This window comes from Lingula anatina, chromosome 3 (genome assembly GCF_051362555.1).
Source record: "Lingula anatina isolate TDL-2025a chromosome 3, LinAna3.0, whole genome shotgun sequence".
Lineage (NCBI taxonomy): Eukaryota > Metazoa > Brachiopoda > Lingulata > Lingulida > Lingulidae > Lingula > Lingula anatina.
Window position 1 is genome coordinate 5724536 of NC_141769.1, and position 20310 is coordinate 5744845.

Below are 20310 nucleotides of genomic sequence, written 5' to 3' on the forward strand. Positions count from 1 at the left end.
ATTATTATTATATAATTTTTTAATGTATTTTGTCCAGGTCATAGAGATCATTGGAGATGTGGCGGTGGAGGGTGTGCAAGGGCTGGAGCAGAATGACTCTTTCTGCTTTGAATCTGGTACTACTGATTATGATTTATTAGATTTATATCCATTTAACTATTAATTTGCATTTCTATGAAGTAGTACGTGTATATCATAGAGTTTGATATAATAAAATTTGAGTGAATGTTTTAATAATTGATTTTTTTTCTTCAAGATCAGTGTGAGTTTACCACAGAACTTCCATGTGACCCAGGTAATAATAATATAAATACCATTTACTGTTTAAAATTGCATGTCTTGAATATAAATGGGATGAAGGAAATGATTATGTCATACAAAGGAGAAATAATGATTTTATAAGCCATATCTATTTTCTATGTTTTCTACTGTTTTCTAAAGTTTTTTTTTTTTATTCAGAAGATGGTACAAGTTTTGAGACTTCAAGTCCAATTTCTGGTATTAGTCCATGAGCCAAAGGCCAAAAAATCCAATTTGGCTGCACCCCCCGTCAGGCAAAGGTTTTATGATTGATTCTTGTAGTTTAGAACCTGAATTTTTCATTTCTGCTTGTTTCCGGCTTGAAAAAGTGTCCGTTTGTACCGGAAACAGGCCAAATCAAAGATGGCCGCCAGTAAATTCATGTGTCAACTGTAAATACAAAATTTGATTTAAAAGTTACTTAACAACTTAATGTTATCAAAATTTGCACTGATCACAAGTACTTTGGCCTTCTTTGATTTTTCAGGCACTTTACATTTTTCAAGATGGTGACTGAATCCAAGATGGCGGCCATTTTCCTTACTTTTTGTGAAAAAATACAAATACCTAAATTTGAAATTTTTTTTTATTAACCAAAAATTAGGAATATTTTACATGTTTTGATGTATTTGAATAAGTTGAAGTCTATATTTTTAATTTTTACCAGTTAATTTATCACAGAATTGTACATTTGAACACAGATGGCTCTAATCCAAGATGGCCACCACATAAAATGGGCTTTTTGTTTTGATATGTCAACAAGCCTTTCTTAATATAAAACATCTCAGACTACTTAATGGAGGATTTATTGCACAGGTCATGGTATGAAATGTATGACTGAATAATTTAAATTGTTTTGAGATTTTGTTCAGGGTATAAAAATCCAAAATGGCCGCCAATTTCTGGATTCAAAACTTACATTATTTTGATTTGCATGTTAAAAAACATTAAATTGAATAATAAGTAAATTAAAAACAATTTTTTTGATAAATTTATCTGTATTGCAATGTCATTTTGCTTCTAAGACACTTTATTCTACCAAAAAGTGGTTAATTTTTCTTCATTTATCATGATTCCAAGTTTGCCATTGATAAAAATGAACTGCACACTACCCGTATGGACAATACCACATGTTGTGAGCCTTACTTAAAAGGCTATTTCTGAGCTTTATTGTTCAAGTAATGGAATGGAATATATAACTGAATGATTAAAAAATGGTTTTAGGCTTGTAGTATAGGGTTGAAAAGTCCAAAATGGCCGTCAATTTCTGGATTCAAAACAAACGACATTTTGATTTGCATGTTGAAAAGCATCAAATTGAATGATGGGCAAATGATTAAAGACTATATTTTGATAAACTGCTGATAAACTTTTACTGTTTAGAATCTAATTTTTCCAAAAAGTAATTATCTAAGCTCCAATCATCAAAAATATCCAAGATGGCCACCAACAAAAATGAATTTTAGGTAAACATGGATGAAAACACACTGTTGAGTCGTAATTTTATATATATATATATATATATATATATATATATATATATATATATATATATATATATATATATATATATATGCCTGTACTTAATAAGGTTGAGTGAATCACAAATGCTTTGCCGTTTTCTTGAACAGAAATTGATGCATAACACACAAGGGACAGCAATTTTTTTTCAGCAGCAACTATATAGGTTAGTAAAATGACAATTTTCAATATTGCAGACAAAATGCATGCCCAAAACGCCCTAAAAGAGTGACGTACATCATTTACAACTTAAGGATCAATAGTTTGTTATATGGGGGTGGGCTGTAAAATTTAATTTTCATATGATAGCACTTCTATTGTTACATTTCAAATGGACCTGGGTTACTGGTACATTGCTTGTTGAAAGTTCCCTGTCAAGCTTGACGAAAGAGCCAGGATCTCAGTCAAAAAAGGGACTTACTAGTAGTAGTGATAAGATTTCTCACATTCTGCTAGGTGTTGATTGTAAAGAAGAATCAGAATTATCCTAACCTCAAGCAACCAAAAGGTAAAATCTTTAATTTATCTGAAAAAAAGGGATGGATTACATGCAGCTGTAGCATTATTCTACATGTATAAATCCGTGAAGCAATCACTATCATAAACTAAGGGTGCTTTCCCAGAGATTTAGATCGATCTAGAGATTAAGATTTAGATCGACCTAACTCCCTGGGGGTTCACGCTAAATTGTAGTCAGCCAAGCGGGCACCATAGTTAATTACCCCCTTACAGCTTTTAGTAGGCGGGACAGACGCTTAAGCCGGCCAAGCTGACAGTAATCTAGTGAGACTCCCCACAGGGATAGATCGATCTAAAAATCTATGGAAATGGGGTGTAAGACCAGCAAAGAAGTTGCAAGAAAATGTCTGTATCTCCAAGAACATCTTTTGTCATTTTTAGGCTAAAAGTAAGTAGATTTTGTTGGTGATCTATTTTTTAATTAGTTTATTAAGAAAGCAAAGAAGTTGCCAAAAAAATGTCTGGATCTCCAAGAACATCTTTTGTCTCTTTAGAGAACAGTGTTGGATAATAATACATTCAGGGAACTCATGAAGTGGTGCTGCAAAGTGAAGTACATTGATGGTGAATGATGTATGGCACATGTAAGTGACGATGAGGGAGTTCAAGCACAACATGACAAATGATGTTTATGATACAATGTATATATGAGTGCAGGTAATTCTTGCACTTCACGGATAGGTACTGCTCAATATGTTCCATGAATTCTTTTAAAATCCAACATTATTCTATTGAGAGGGAAAATATTTGGAGATCCAAACATTGGAGAAACACAGACTAAAACAAACTTTCTTAATAAACTAATTAAAAAATAGATCACCAACAAAATCTACTTACTTTTAGCCTAAACATGACAAAAGATGTTCTTGGAGATACAGACATTTTCTTGCAACTCCTTTGCTGGTCTTACACCCCATTTCCATAGATTTTTAGATCGATCTATCCCTGTGGGGAGTCTCACTAGATTACTGTCAGCTTGGCCGGCTTAAGCGTCTGTCCCGCCTACTAAAAGCTGTAAGGGGGTAATTAACTATGGTGCCCGCTTGGCTGACTACAATTTAGCGTGAACCCCCAGGGAGTTAGGTCGATCTAAATCTTAATCTCTAGATCGATCTAAATCTCTGGGAAAGCACCCTTAGTTTATGATAGTGATTGCTTCACGGATTTATACATGTAGAATAATGCTACAGCTGCATGTTATCCATCCCTTTTTTTCAGATAAATTAAAGATTTTACCTTTTGGTTGCTTGAGATTAGGATAATTCTGATTCTTCTTTACGATCAACACCTAGCAGAAGGTGAGAAATCGTATCACTACTACTAGTAAGTCCCTTTTTTGACTGAGATCCTGGCTCTTTCATCAAGCTTGACAGGGAACTTTCAACAAGCAATGTACAGTAACCCAAGTCCATTTGAAATGTAACAATAGAAGTGCTATCATATGAAAATTAAATTTTACAGCCCACCCCCCATATAACAAACTATTGATCCTTAAGTTGTAAATGATGTACGTCACTCTTGTTAGGGCATTTTGGGCTGCATTTTGTCTGATATATTGAAAATTGTCATTTTACTAACCTATATAGTTGCTGCTGAAAAAAATTGCTGTCCCTTGTGTGTAATGCATCAATTTCTGTTCAAGAAAACGGCAAAGCATTTGAGATTCACTCAACCTTATTAAGCACAGGCATATATATATATATATATATATATATATATATATATATATATATATATATATATGCATGTATAAAATTACGACTCAACAGTGTGTTTTCATCCATATTTACCTAAAATTCATTTTTGTTGGTGGCCATCTTGAATTTTTTTGATGATTGGAGCTTAGATAATTACTTTTTGGAAAAATTAGATTCTAAACAGTAAAAGGACACTGCAGTTTATCAAAATATAGTCTTTAATCATTTGCCCATCATTCAATTTGATGCTTTTCAACATGCAAATCAAAATGTCGTTTGTTTTGAATCCAGAAATTGACGGCCATTTTGGACTTTTCAACCCTAAACTACAAGCCTAAAAGCATTTTGAATCATTCAGTTATATATTCCATTCCATACTTCAACAATAAAGCTCAGAAATAGCCTTTTACGTAAGGCTCATAACATATGGTATTGTCCATACGGGTAGCGTGCAGTTCATTTTTATCAATGGCAAACTTGGAATCATGATAAATGAAGAAAAATTAACCACTTTTTGACAGAATAAAGTGTCCAAGAAGCAAAATGAGATTGCAATACAGATAAATTTATCTAAAAATAAATATTTTTAATTTGCTAATTATTCAATTTAATGTTTTTTAACATGCAAATCAAAATAATGTACGTTTTGAATCCAGAAATTGGCGGCCATTTTGGATTTTTATACCCTGAACAAAATCTCAAAACAATTTAAATTATTCAGTCATACATTTCATACCATGACCTGTGCAATAAATCCTCCATTAAGTAGTCTGAGATGTTTTATACTGAGAAACTCTTGTTGACATATCAAAACAAAAAGCCCATTTTATGTGGTGGCCATCTTGGATTAGAGCCATCTGTGTTCAAATGTACAATTTTGTGATAAATTAACTGGTAAAAATTAAAAATATAGACTTCAACTTATTCAAATACATCAAAACATGTAAAATATTCCTAATTTTTGGTTAATAAAAAAAAATTTCAAATTAAGGTATTTGTATTTTTTCACAAAAAGTAAGGAAAATGGCCGCCATCTTGGATTCAGTCACCATCTTGAAAAATGTAAAGTGCCTGAAAAATCAAAGAAGGCCAAAGTACTTGTGATCAGTGCAAATTTTGATAATATTAAGTTGTTAAGTAACTTTTAAATCAATTTTTGTATTTACAGTTGACACATGAATTTACTGGCGGCCATCTTGGATTTGGCCTGTTTCCGGTACAAACGGACACTTTTTCAAGCCGGAAACAAGCAGAAATGAAAAATTCAGGTTCTAAACTACAAGAATCAATCATAAAACCTTTGCCTGACGGGGGGTGCAGCCAAATCCTTAAATAAGGCCTTTTTTCAATTTGGCTCATGGACTATATGTGTATAATTCTGTTTCTTTTTTTCTTTATGTAATGTATTTGTATCCTTAATTAAATCTGCTTTTACTACTTGTTGCAAATAAAAACTTCTAGAAAGTGTAAAAATTGTATGGAAACTTTTCAGTAAAATCTAAAATAATTTTCAATTTTTATTTCTTTGTTTGCAGAAAGAGTTGAGGGATCATCCAGAACGCCATGCAGACCATCCAGAACAACAGTGCAAAGTAAGTTAATATTGTAAATATTTACTTTTTTAAGGGGATTTCCTTACTTACATTTAGCTTTCAACAATCCTTTTACATTTTAGTCAACCTTAAAATTTGTTAATTATCCCTAGGTCATGAATAGAACAAAATGTAATTGAGGAAGTTCCAATACTAGTGTCACGAAAAATGTATAATGTTACATTGTATTTAATTTTTACTTCTTTTTTACGGGCAAGAGGAGAACAGGCACAGGTAATATTCTCAAAGTTTTAAAGTTCTAATTTACATTTGTTTTACTGATTAATGATATATTTTAACACTCATAGGTTTTTAAAAGTACATGTATTCGCTAAACTACCATACTGTTTCATTTTTTTAGATCCAACAACAGGCCTATACCAAATAGAGGAAGAACGATTGCAAATTGAAAAGAATAGGTTAAAAATTGAAGAAGAGAGGTTGGAAGTGGAAAGAGAAAAAGTGATAGTTCTTAAGCAGATAATGCAGTATTATTCATTGAAAGCAGAGCATCAGAAATTAAATACTTTGTTATACAGTGAAAATTCACCACTATTGTGAAACCATTTTTTTACCATTACTTAATTGTTCACCATTACTGTTAAACCATTGTACTGTTTGCTTAATTCTTCAACATTACTATAAAACTATTGTACAATTTACTTAAGTGCATTTCATGTACTGAGTAGTAGCCTATACCAACCATTTTGAGCAATAGTGTACCTGTAATGGATCTATAGGTATATGGATTTATAAGTGCGTGGGTTTATGTGGACGTAGTATCTATAGGAACGCAAATATATAGGACTGTGGTAAAAAATCTGATCTATCGGTATTTAAATCTAAAAAGACGTAATTTCGGTTTTTCCTTTTTGTATCTATCGGTAACGGGAGTATAGGGACGTGTGTTAAAGTGCAACTTGGTAGGTGTTTTTTCCCGTGTTTTAAGTTCCAGACATCTAACACGATGTTAATCAAAACAAATGAACCTAAAATGAATGCTCACAAATTCCCCAATCAATGTCAATTGAGCGTGCAGCGCTTTCCCCCGAAATATTCGTGACGTCATGAGAGGAACCCCTCAGACGGGGCCCCGCTTAGATAACTCGTTAGTTCTGAGACACAGTAAACATGGTTAGACGTAGTATTGTCGGCGGGTGCTAGAACACTTGTGAAAATAAAGGTATTTTGATGTACAAATTTCCAAAAGATCTAGCAGTGGTCCAGAAGTGGAAAAAATTTGTCAATTTGACAAGAGTATGGGAGTTAGACGCGAAAGAAGCTATCGCAAACCACTCAGTGATATGTAGCGCTCATTTCGAGGAGGCTTGCTTCGACGAGGGACAGCAAATGAAGATTCGGCATGCTTTTGCTCAGTAAGTTCACTATTTTGGTCATTTTTATCTTAATCTTACAACTTCGTTTGAGACTTGTAACATTTTAAATTTTCTAAGTACGGTTACCCTGATTCGCTACGGATTTATACGTCTGTGATTTCGGAGTTTAGAGCCGATCTCGCGTTTTCGTTTTGTTTTCATTTTAATAAGATAATGACTGCTTGGTACATTGTGCGTTCATCTAGTAATGAGTAAGATATTACTAGTAATGAGTAAAATATCTGTGCTAAAGCTCCCAAAGCTTTGACCGTAACGATCAGCGGAAGCCAGCTGACTCCGAAACTGGCGTGTCATGCATTTCAGCAATGTGGTATGTGCTTGTTCAATTTCTAAATTTACCGACTGTAATACGTTTTTGCGCCTTTAGGTTACCAAGACTGACGCCTGGGGCGGTGCCCACTATCCGCCCGCATAAGAGAATGGTTCAAGTCGGGGAAGAGGCAGAAGAAAGCCTGCACTTACCCGTGAAAAAAGCCAACAGGGAGCAGACTGTCCAAAAAACCCCAGTTTGCACGGGTATGCCTTGATGCCGCAACGTTATTTCATTGGATTAAAATATTAATCTTTTCATTATGTAGCAAGAAGTAATATGATTAGGCTAGGATTATTACGCTGTTATGCAATGATTAATTACGAGTCCATGGGGAGTAACAGCATTTTCACAAAATAAAATATATATATATATATATATATATATATATATATATATATATATATATATCCCCTTTATGCAATGTACCTTGACAGTAAATAAAGTTTTATTTTTTACATTTGCTTTGTTCGTGGCTGATATTAAAAAGTTCAGTTTCTTTGCAGCTGAAAAAAAAACCTTGTAAAGGACAGACCAAAAGCCACTGCTTCAGAAGCCAGTGCCAATGAGGCAGATTCTTTTGAATTTTCAGAACCATTGATAGAGGTCTTTGGCCAGCGTCAGACTATTTCAACTGCCTCACCCACAGACTTAACAAGTAAATACATTCTGCTTCTATGCCACTTACATATCTTTGTTATAAGTGATAATTAGATATTTTATGAGAATTAGATATTATTTATAGAAATGTAATTACTGCTGAATAAGATTGTTCATCAATTTGGGGGGTATATTTCATTAACCAATCCCTTACTTGTCATGTTCATATTTCAGTGCTAGAAATAGAGAGAATGTCCGAGAAAATTGATGTACCTCAGAATATTGCAGGTGATAAGAGTGCGACAGTGACACAAACAGGTTAGTGTGCATGAGTCGGCCCTCCCCCCCCCCCAAAAAAAAAAAAAAAGAAAGAAAGAAAAATTGGCAGTTGCTAATGCAAATTGTTGAGCAGTAACAGCAGTATCCATTTTCTCATTCTTTTTTATATCAATTTTACTATCTTTATTTACTTATTTTAACATGGAAAACAGTATTTGTTTTGCAGATGCATGCGTTCATTTACATGTCTGATGTATACATATTCATATATACATACATTTATTCTTGCTAATTGTATTCCAGATTATGTAACAGAACTCATAGACATTACAAAATACCTTGTCGTATAAAAAGCAGAAGCCAGGCAAATACATCAACAATTTACTCAAGGAATCCCTGAATCTCTAGCTGCAGGGCAACCAGATGTTGATAAAGAGGAACTGATAGATAAACTGTGCACAAGATACCCAACAAGTTCATTTAATCTTGGGTCATGAATAACAACATCATATGTAATCAAAAATAAAAAAAACTTAGATTTTTTACACTGCTCTGCAGGTGCGTCTCAGCGCAGTTTCCTTTGTTACATATAATATAAGTATTCTGACAGTCAACAAAAACTTTGTTTTTGGAAGTTGCCATTTTCTCAAGTTTTTGTTTTGAAATTATTCTTGAAACTTAACATTTTGGTGCTTCTTGGTGTATCAAGCACACTGTTTTCATTTAAACAATGCACCATGGCCTTTTTTTTTCAGATTAATTGGAAGTGTAAAGTTAACTGGTTTTTGAACCAGTGAAATGCTGTTCGACTTCTTCTTCTGAAGGTGGAGGGTAGTGGGCTCGTATGCAGCTAACTGCACAACTAGGCATTGTTACCCTTATCTTCTTACCCAGCCACCCCAAAACCCAGAGGACAAATTGTCTGTAAGCTATGTGCCTCAGTCTTTGATCCTCTCATCCTTCAAAGGCTTTCCCCCCATGTTGCTGCCTGAACTGCATCCAAGCAGTTTCGAGTACCCACTTGTTCAGGCAGACTGGCTCAAACCCTGGGTGGTCAGTTTTGCACTGCACATTCTCCTGTTTGCTTTTGTTCTGTACTACTACTTCATGGCAACAGACATTTTCTGATACACCTGGCAGGATTTGGCAATGTCCACAGGTGCACCTGTAATTAAATTGAATTAATTGATCCAAAATTATGGTTGCAAATTAAAATTACTTTTATAACCAAGCACTTGCTGGCAACAACAGGGTCTCCCTTCTTAACTAATCCAACATGTGGGCACCCGACCTTACGGCTACACAGATCAAAGAGTGAGCATTACATCACGTTGACATGCAAACCGGGCAAATAATTTTATTCCAAAAATCTTGGTTATAAAATATATTTTCAGCTAGGCCTATCTTTATATTTGGAGAGCAATATCGTAATGAAAATGATTAAAAGTACAGATACAAAGTTGTGATCGTAATGAATACATTGTACCTTTCATAATTGATACAATATACATTTGTTAAGAGGTTAAACAGTGTAAGTAAGAGAGTTAAAGAGTGCATGTGTTGTTCAATAATAAAAAAAGAATAAGGGAGTATAGTTATCATTCCTTCAGGATGATACAATGAAAAATCCGTATTAATAGAAATGGCGACCTAAGGTCAAGTAACATACCATTGCCTAATAAGAGAATGATTATATTTTGGTAATGACGTAATGATGGAAAGTTATGGAAAAAGGGATAATCATAGACATTGTGTAAGAGCTGAGGAATTATTACATTACCAAATAAGGTAATGTAGGAGAAAGACTTTATGATACATCATGACATTGGAATGATGATCTATAGGATAAAAGAGAATACATTGTAACTGTAAAATAAGAATATACGAATAAATCTTTTAGGCCCCCAAAAGATGTATGTTCTTCATTTATAGTACTGGCGAAATATCGGTACTATAACTGGTGGAAGAAATCGATCCAGCTACCTACACGCTCTAGATGCAAGGAGAAAATCCAGCAGATTGGAGTCCACCAGCAGCTAACACTAGGCAAGCAGTAGAAAAGAAGAAAATCGAGGGTCTGGAAGGTAAGACATCAGAGAGACTTCCAAAACAAACAATCAAATTTTATACAAGGACACCAAACTTTTCACCGGCTCCATCTATAACCAAAGAAAAGTGTGTGAGAAACAAACTTTCACGTCGCAACTTGCTTTCATCAAGCGACTCGTCTGACGACGAAGAAATACAGACTACTCATCAAATTAACGTAAATACACAATCAGAAACAGTAGGAAACAGCGCATTTTCAATTGTTGATCAATGTGTTCCAACGAATCTCGAACTATACGAATCAAAAATAGAGACAGGCGAAAAGTATTCATTATCATTGACCTCAGTAGTGAATCCGACAGCAATAGCGATACCGAAACCGACGACAATAACGACGCAAATTTCAGAGTTACCTGGCCAAACCGACCCATCTCCAATCGCCCCGAGTCACCTATCGTCATCAGTGACGAAGATACAGACGACGACGACCTCAAAAATTCAACTCCCAGAGACAATTTGCCCACCACAAAAGACCCATCAACAATCAATAGCAGCACCATTAAACAGTTCATCAACCGCCCCGAGTCCCCAATTTATATCAGCAGCGACGACGAAAAAGAACAACAATAGCCAGTTGCCCGGCGATCCCGTCTCAACATATCTTAAAAGCCCAGAAATATTTAGAAAAACTTTGGGAAGGAAAATAAAAACACTGGAAAACATGAGTTCAGATTGGAGCCTAGCACCTGAAAAATTTAAAGGAAACGGTCAAGAGGACGCCGATAGATGGTTAGATCATTTCAAGAACTATATTAACTTTAAAGCTCTTGATCACGATCAAATTATTTCAATTTTTCCTCTATTACTCACTGATGCTGCTTTAGACTGGTACGAAACTTTGGCCGAGGAAGTGAAACAGGAATGGAGAAACCTCAAAGAAGAATTTCTTAACAGATATAGGCCAAGAAACACGGAAACTTGGTCTATAACATCAAAACTGTTTAAGAGGCAGCAACTGCCGGGGGAACCCGTTCAAAATTACATCGCATCCATGAGACATGACGCCAAACTGGCACAACTCGATGAAAAAATCACGTTAACAGCAATTGTGAACGGTCTATTGCCACAGATCCGTCCCTTTGTTGTACAACAGGAGCCACGTGACCTAGACCAACTGATGTCACAGGCAAGGCTAGCTGAGAATGCGGTACAGCCCTCCAGCATAAAGCAGAACGTGGACCTCATGGAGGTGACAGCCAAAATAGATGCTCTCGGCGCACAAATGAGCCAGGTAATCAACGCCACTCGCCCTGCAGAGGTGCACATCATGGGGACGTCCCAAAGAGAGACGCAGACTCTTATGCAACCGAGAAGACAGCAGACGGGTGCATTTTATCGTGCGCGCAACCGCTACATCGGAAATCGGAGGAGAGGCGATTTTCAAGACAGCATGCACCGTGAAAACAAACAATCTGGCCCACGATCAGGTCAACGTTCAGAAGAACAGGGATTCCCAATGTGCTTGAGTTGCGGTAAGTACACGCATCTTCGAAGAAATTGCTATGCTAGAAATTTGAAATGCTTCGTGTGCAACCGTGTTGGGCATATTTCTAAAATTTGTTATTACGCACGTGCCAATAAATGACTAGATTATAAGAAGAACGAAAAAGAAAACGAATGCGTCAAATTTTCAAATGTTGAAAATCATCAAATGCACAATCTATTATCAATCAAAATTTCGAAAATGCACGTTGATGCATTGGTAGACACTGGCGCCGTGATTTCATGTGTGTCAGAACAATTTTTGAGTTCAATTAACAAAAAGGATTCAAAATTTTACAAATCATCAAAGATAAAAGAAGTTTCAGGAATAAATGGTTCTGTTCAAAAGGTTCTTGGTTTAATAGAATTACCCCTTTGTTTCGGCGATGTAGTCATCAATCACGAATTTTGTATTTTACGTATATTACCTCGAAAATTGATCATAGGCATGGATTTTCTAAAAAAACACAATGTCAAAATAGATGTCGGTTTTGACGGTTTTACTCTACCTGAGTACAACTTAGAATTACCTTTGTACAATCCTCCAAATATTGGATTTGTTAGATCCATTAGAAAAGAGACCATTCCAGCAAAATCAGAATGTTTAATTCCAGTGAAAATCTCGCATGCTTCGTGTGTAAATACAGCATTGTTAGAGCCAGTCAATCAGTTAGCATGTAAAAGAAACATCTTAGGATCTAAATGTTTGGTAACAGTGGATAAAAATCGATCATGTTATCAAATCTTGAACCCAACAGATGAAAATATAATATTGCCAAGCAAAACAGTCCTAGCTAAAGCGTGCTCTGTAGAGGCACATAGTGTAAGTGTGTTGGAAGAAATTGGGACACAAAATGAAAACAAAGATCAGAATATATCTAAAGAGATAGCACTTAAAAATACAGAAGAACTAAGAATAGATATCATAAATTCTAATTTGAATGAAAATCAAAAAGAACAACTCAGATTATTGATTGGTCGAAATCGTGACGTTTTTGCCAAAGACATGTCAGAGTTAGGCACGGCCAGCAGATATGAACATTATATCCAGACAGAAAATGATATTCCCATTAAACAAACGTTTTACCGAACATCTCCAAAATTAAAAGAAGAGATTGTAAGACAAGTTGATGAAATGTTGAAACATGGGATTATAGAAGAAAGTATGAGTGCATATAGTTCTCCTGTAGTTTTAGTGAAAAAGAAAACGAACGAATACAGATTTGCAATCGATTATAGAAAGCTGAACAAAGTTACAGTGCCTATGCATTGGCCATTACCTCGTTTAGAGGACGTTTTTGATGCAATTGGAAGTGCAAAACCTGAATATTTCAGTTCGTTAGATATGGCAGGAGCATATTGGCAATTAAAGTTAGATCCCAAAACAAAACACAAAACTGCATTTATTACACACCATGGACATTTTCAATTTCTTAAATTACCATTTGGACTCAGGAATGCAGGTGTTAGTCTACAAGCTCTTATGAATGACCTGTTCAAAGATATGAATTGGAAAAATGTTCTGATATATATCGATGATATATTGGTAATGAGCAAAACGTTTGAAGATCATTTGAATCATTTGGATTTAGTGTTCAAAAAGTTACGTGAGGCCAACCTAAAACTGAAACCAAGTAAATGTAAATTTGCAACGCAAGAAGTTGAATTCTTAGGGCATGTGATTAGAAAAGATGGTATCAAACCAGACAATAAAAAGTTAGAGGCAGTGAAATCTTTTCCTGTTCCAAAAAGTACAAAAGATGTGAGAAGTTATCTAGGATTGTGTAATTTTTATAGGAGATTTATTAAAGACTTCAGTAAAATAACTGAACCTTTGAACAAATTATTGAGAACAAATGTTCAATTTGAATGGAATCAAGAATGTCAGTCAGCATTTCAACAATTGAAAGACTTACTTGTGTCACCACCCATCTTAGTATATCCGGATATGACAAAAGAATTCATATTAACCACAGATGCATCTATTAAAGCAATCGGTTTTATTTTAGGTCAAAAGGATGAAAATAACCGAGAAAGAGTTATTGCCTACGGTGGCAGATCTTTAAACAACGCAGAAAAGAATTACTCAATACATGAATTAGAATGTTTAGCAGTAGTAGAAGGAATTAAGCAGTTTGAATCGTATTTGGCTAATAATCATTTCAAAGTTTTCACAGATAACAAAGCCATTACGTGGTTACAAACGTTGAAACATTCTACAGGTAGATTGATAAGATGGGCATTGAAATTACAGGGCCTCGATTTTGAAATTGAACACAGAGCTGGAAAAACAAACCCAGCTGATGCTCTTTCAAGACGCGAATATGATGAAGACAATTGTTTACGAAACAAAGATGGTGTACATGTCGTGGATGATATAAGCAAACAGAAGTGTCAAAACAGTGGTTTGGTGCAAGCTAGGTTATATGTAGCAACAGAAACAGAAAATGTAAATAAACAAAATGAGAATGGAAATAGTCAGATATTTGCTATTGACGTAGAAATTGAAAATGAAAAAGATAGATTGAAACAACAACAGCAAGAATGTCCTGACTTTAGTGATATAATAAATTATTTAGAACATAGTGAATTACCAAATGACTTAAAACAAATGCGAAAGATAATTGCAGAATCTGAACAGTACGTCATGATTGACGGTATATTATATCACCTTTACCAACCAAGGACAAAAGGGAAAACAGAAAATTTGAGAATCATAAAACAGCTAGCTGTTCCAACAGATTTAAGATGTGATATATTGTATGAATATCATGATTCGCTCGCAGCAGGTGCTCACCAAGGTTGTGATAGAACATTCGCATCAATTAGAAATAAATATTTCTGGAAAGCAATGTTTAGAGATGTGCAAGAATACGTTAAATCTTGTGAAACTTGCCAAAAAGTAAAGAAATTGCGGAAAGATGCACCAGCACCATTGAATCCATTGCCAATAACAAATGTGTTTGAAAGACTTCATATGGATATCCTTGGTCCGTTGACAAAGTCTGAAGAAGGTTACAAATATATCTTGTTAGTTTCGTGCGCTTTTTCAAATTTTTCTGAAGCAATTCCTTTGAAAACACAGGAAGCAAAAGAAATTGCAATGGCACTTTACCGTGATGTATTTACACGTTATGGTTGTCCGAAATATTTGATTTCAGATCGCGGAAAGAATTTCCTATCCTTGATAATTCAATCTTTATGCAAATTATTTCACATAAAACGGTATCATACAAGTGCATGGCATCCTCAAACAAATGCCGTATGTGAGAGAACAAATTCTATTATTGCGCAAACGTTGAGAGCATACTGTGAGAAAGACCAAATGAATTGGCCTGATATATTACCTGGAGTAATGATGGCATTGAGAATGACACCGTGTACACAATCTACTAAATATTCACCATATTATTTAGTTTTTGGAAAAGAAATGCGTACACCTTTAGATACAGATATCTTAGCTGAAGATAAACCTGTACAGAATATGCATCAATATATTAAAGAACTACAAGAAAATTTAGAGATAGCTAGGGAAATTGCCACGAAAAACAAAGAAACAGCACAGAGAGTTTATAAAAAGAATTATGATACAAAAACGAAGGTACCAACATTTAGAATAGGAGATAGAGTGTGGGTATACACACCTTTGACACCAAAAGGATTGAGTTCAAAATTGCATGTGAAATATAAAGGTCCTTATTACATAACAAAAGTGTTATCGACAGGTTATACATATATTCTGAGAGACTGCACAACTCATAAAGAATTATCATCTCCTGTTCATGCAAATAGATTAAAACAGTACTATGACCCTAGAGATTATACACGCTATAGAAAAGTTAGTGAGAGCAAAAGCGAAGAAAATAAGATAACCCAAGAAGTGTTAGCAAAGGACAGTGAATCACAAAACGCATCGAATGATAAAGAGCAAGCCCAAACAAATGATGTGAATGAAGACGAATGGTATGAAGTTGAAAGGTTATTATGTTGTAAAAACATCAACAAGAAAAGACATTACAAAGTGAAATGGAAAAATTACAAAACGCCTACATGGGAACCAGAAGAAAATATATCAGATGCGTTAAAACGAGATTTTCACATAAACAGAACATTACAAGGTCAACGAAAAAGAAAGAAGAAAAGTAAAGAATAGTTAGTAAATATAGAAAAGAATGTATGATTAATAGACGAAATTTTATTTAAATCTCATTAAAGTTAATTGAGAAGAAAAATTTAGGGATAATTTAGATATGATTAACTAAGGCTATGCGCAAACTTTCACCTACTTTCTCTTACTATCAAATATTTCTTATCTTTCTCTAGATGAGCCACGGTTGACCAATTTCTGCATATTCCCTAAAATCCTGAACTTTAATGGACTGGTTATGAAGATTCTCATCACCATTTGTATGTTGACAGTTACAGTGAGTGTAGCAGAACAGCGTATTAATTATGGTGTAGAATTTAAACCAATTACTAGAATGATTACCGGAGTTGGATATTGGAAACATACATTCAAGTTAGATTTACCTAGATTGCATGAAGTAGAGAATATTAAGTCACCTTGTCCTAATCAAGAGTATATGTATTGTTATTATTACATTCACAAGGGCCTAGAAACCTTGATGTCAATGAAAAGTCAGACGGTACACGATTTAAACATCACTTTAAATGCAATATATGATATGTTACCTGATATTGAAATGAAAGATCAGTCCCGTTCTCAAAGATCATTGTTACCATTGGGAAATTTCTTTAAAAATTTGTTTGGAGTATCAAGTGAATCAGATGTAGATGAACTACGTAAATATGTTAAGCTGTTTATAAAAACAAACGAAAAAAGGTTCGAAGTACAAGGACACGAATTATCCTCGTTTATGCACAACGTAGACCACAGAATGGAAAACATGAAAAAGGCCGTTGTTCGTAATTATAATTTATCAAAACAATTACGTTCACAATTACAGCAAAGTGATACGGCAAGGAGTATTGTATTCCATTTATCAAGAATATTTATGCATGAAAATATGGCAAATTCTCAATTAATGTTTGCGTTTAACAACGTATTGTTAGGATGTTTACAGTTGACAAAAGGGCAATTATCGCCATTGTTGGTTTCCCAAGAGCATTTAAAACAGATCATTAATCAAATTGAAAAGGAAGCACAGAAAACGATCAATCCGCTACATGTTATTTATTCAAATCCTAAATATTATTTCAAGGAAGGACAGTTTACATATGGAAAACACAAAAATTCATTATTCATTAACCTACAAATTCCTATTTCTGATTATCCCCATACATTAGATGTTTATGAAGTAAAAACATTCCCCGTTCCTTTAAATCAATCTACAAACCACGCTTCACAAATACTGGATCTACCAAAATATTTTGCTATTTCGCACGATAAACAACATTATTTTCCCATGAATAATCCTACCTGGAAGAAATGTCATGGAGATCATGTCAAATTATGTCCTTTCGTGTATCCTTTCAGGACTGCGACGCATTTCTCCTGTGTTACAGCATTATTTTTTGACTTGTCAAACGTTATTACTGAAACTTGTAATTTCTGTTTTCTGCATAATGTCGTTCAACCCAACGTGCGCGAATTATCAATAGGAAAATTGTTGTTATATAATATCACTGATATAACAATGGAGTGCCCTACAAGTACTACTTCCCAACCAGGCTGTCAATATTGTGTGATACATTACTCATGTTTTTGCGGTTTAACCTTAGATAGTTTTTATTTGCCTCCGCGTGTTTATGATTGCAAGAATGATACATCAATTACAAAATTACACCCTGTTAATCTTGGTTTACTGCAATATTTTTATTCCAACAAAGAAATATCACAAATAGGAAGTAATGATTTCTTTTCTCAACCCCTTGATACTAATTATTCCAGATTACACATGTACCAACAAGATTTTTCGAAATTTTTAGCGCAGGATATGAAAGATCATTTGAATTTAAGAAAACTAGCTCAAGCAGCAAAACACAATGAAAGAATGTATTCTTCAATGGCAGATGCTATTGCAGCAAATGAGATTTTGCTTCCATCAAATTCAAAACAATCTTTAGTTTGGATTTCCTTAGCAGTTTCGAGTGCGATTATGCTCGTTGTGATCTATTTATGTATCAAGATTCGCATTTTAACGTTAACAGTGATGACCCTTAAAAATGTTAATACAGGTGAAGCAATGCCAACTGTACCAACATGGATATTGGGCACAACTACAAAAATTAATTATGAAGTACAAACAACTTGTGATGATCCATATTCCTTCATAACATTTCTAATTGCATGTGTTTGTTTAATTTTGGCTATAGTTTGGATACGAGATAAAATTATTAAGAAATTATGCATCTTCCACAAGGCACTTCTTATTTTAGAAATTGCCAATGACCAACGATGCATTACTATTCCTATTATTCAGCTGAATGGAAGTCCTCATTCCTGGCATTTTCATATGACGCAGATCTCTGATATTTTACAAATTGAAGGTAAAATTAGATCAAATTTATTGATTGATAACAAACTACGTAACTGGTCAGACAATACAACTACCAGCACGTGTTCCGATTTCGTTTATAAAAGCAATACAATTAAACAAAATTATTGATCGCGAATTTTACAAATTTTTAGCCATTAAACATGCTGGAATGTTATCCTACATTCGATATTGTCCACTAACGTGCACCGGATCGAACTTAGAATCTTAAATATAACTTGATATTTTCAAACCATCCAATTTTAAAAGAACGGCATAGTAAAATTACGGAGCATAGCAATTGCATTCATGATGTGTGTACGACAGTTTGTATTTAGAAATATTATTTATGTTAAATGTGTTTATGTGTATGGAATGTACCAATAATTAATAAATTCAGATGGACATACCTGTATGACATTGGAATGAAATGAACTGATTTTACATGAAATGTAATGAACTCTGTTCCAGAGACAAAATGTTGGAACAAATGAACATTGACTTTTAATGTATATACATATACGTATATTATATTATTAATATTGTCACAATGAATTATTCAGTGAATGAATATGACATAATTTCATATTTAATTGACATTTATGAATGATTTATAATGGAAATATTAGTGGAGATGTCCAATTGGATATTAGTGAATATACAGGAAACTGTGGACATTTATTCACAAGAATAGTCACAAACACGGACTATACGTTTATTTTGTTGTAAATGATGCAGAATAAACATTATTTTCATTGAATTAACTTTAATTTCATTATTAAAATTATAAAACATTATATCCTTGACAAATGGTTAATGATTTAAATGTTATTGACATATTGCGTAATATGTTAAGAATTACTATTAAATAATATACATGTAAATATATTGTTGTTATCTTAGACGTTATACACTTTATAACGATATATTATTAACAGTAGACTAAATTGCATGCAAATTAATGTATTGGAACTAATTTCTATTTTAGAAAGCAAGATGACATGGAACAACAAATATAAATTTTTAAAGCAATTATTGTTTTTGAATATCAATAAATTGTGGATGTACGTAAATGTATTATAGATAGTGGTTATTCACAACCATAAAGGAAAACACTACAGTATGGATGATAGTAACAAACGAAATGCAGATTTTCACCACGGACAATGTGCTGGTCACAATGTTGGTGATGATGGCTGTATATTCGAAAAGGAGTCATGACCCTATAATCCAACGTAGTGTATTTAAGAAGATATGATAAAATGTGTCAGAGCCATAATAAGAGAATTACATGTTAAAGTTACACAAAATTATTAATAAAGTTCAGCATGTGTATTCTTGGGCCGCACATTAAAGACAATAAAGGAAAATACATTACGCATCCACGCGTATCGCAAAATTTGATCATTATTATTTATCCTTTCTAATATATTCATTGTTTCATGTCAACTATAGAACTATATATATCTATATTATACCATATTATTAAGTCTAATGACAGTATTTTAAACTTTTTGAATAGTTTTTTTTTAGTTATGCAATGCTTGTGCTTCTACATTCAATAAAATAGAGAGAATGTATATCGTAATAAAAAAAAAGGGAATTCGAGGACGAATTTATTTGAAGAGAGGGTGTATATCGTAATGAAAATGATTAAAAGTACAGATACAAAGTTGTGATCGTAATGAATACATTGTACCTTTCATAATTGATACAATATACATTTGTTAAGAGGTTAAACAGTGTAAGTAAGAGAGTTAAAGAGTGCATGTGTTGTTCAATAATAAAAAAAGAATAAGGGAGTATAGTTATCATTCCTTCAGGATGATACAATGAAAAATCCGTATTAATAGAAATGGCGACCTAAGGTCAAGTAACATACCATTGCCTAATAAGAGAATGATTATATTTTGGTAATGACGTAATGATGGAAAGTTATGGAAAAAGGGATAATCATAGACATTGTGTAAGAGCTGAGGAATTATTACATTACCAAATAAGGTAATG

The 20310-nt window shown here is 33.8% G+C and overlaps 2 protein-coding genes across 2 annotated transcripts in view; both read left to right on the forward strand.

Moving 5' to 3' along the window:
* Nucleotides 1-6812, forward strand: part of LOC106159591 (uncharacterized) — an 85948-nt gene extending 79136 nt beyond the window's left edge. Inside the window, exons 7-11 of the mRNA XM_087010093.1 lie at nt 38-116; nt 257-295; nt 463-498; nt 5573-5629; nt 5991-6812. Of these exons, the coding sequence (XP_086866219.1) occupies nt 38-116; nt 257-295; nt 463-498; nt 5573-5629; nt 5991-6190 (411 nt within the window). The 3' untranslated portion in view covers nt 6191-6812. The remainder of the gene's footprint in view (nt 1-37; nt 117-256; nt 296-462; nt 499-5572; nt 5630-5990) is intronic.
* A 1040-nt stretch (nt 6813-7852) lies between these two features.
* On the forward strand, nt 7853-19524 carry LOC147762831 (uncharacterized). Its single transcript, XM_087007829.1, has 6 exons — nt 7853-7994; nt 8171-8254; nt 8519-10299; nt 11149-11796; nt 16130-16230; nt 19387-19524. The coding sequence occupies exons 3-6, from the start codon at nt 10212-10214 to the stop codon at nt 19522-19524; spliced, it is 975 nt and encodes a 324-aa protein (XP_086863955.1). The 5' UTR covers nt 7853-7994; nt 8171-8254; nt 8519-10211.
* The last annotated feature ends 786 nt before the right edge of the window (nt 19525-20310 follow it).

Excerpts from the sequence above, each read along its gene's own strand:
- LOC147762831 (XM_087007829.1), top strand. The coding sequence starts at position 10,212 with ATGCAAGGAGAAAATCCAGCAGATTGGAGTCCACCAGCAGCTAACACT. Across the intron at positions 11,797-16,129 it reads CCCAATGTGCTTGAGTTGCG|ATGAGCCACGGTTGACCAAT; the intron begins GTAAGTACACGC and ends ATCTTTCTCTAG. Across the intron at positions 16,231-19,386 it reads TTTGTATGTTGACAGTTACA|ATAGTGGTTATTCACAACCA; the intron begins GTGAGTGTAGCA and ends AATGTATTATAG.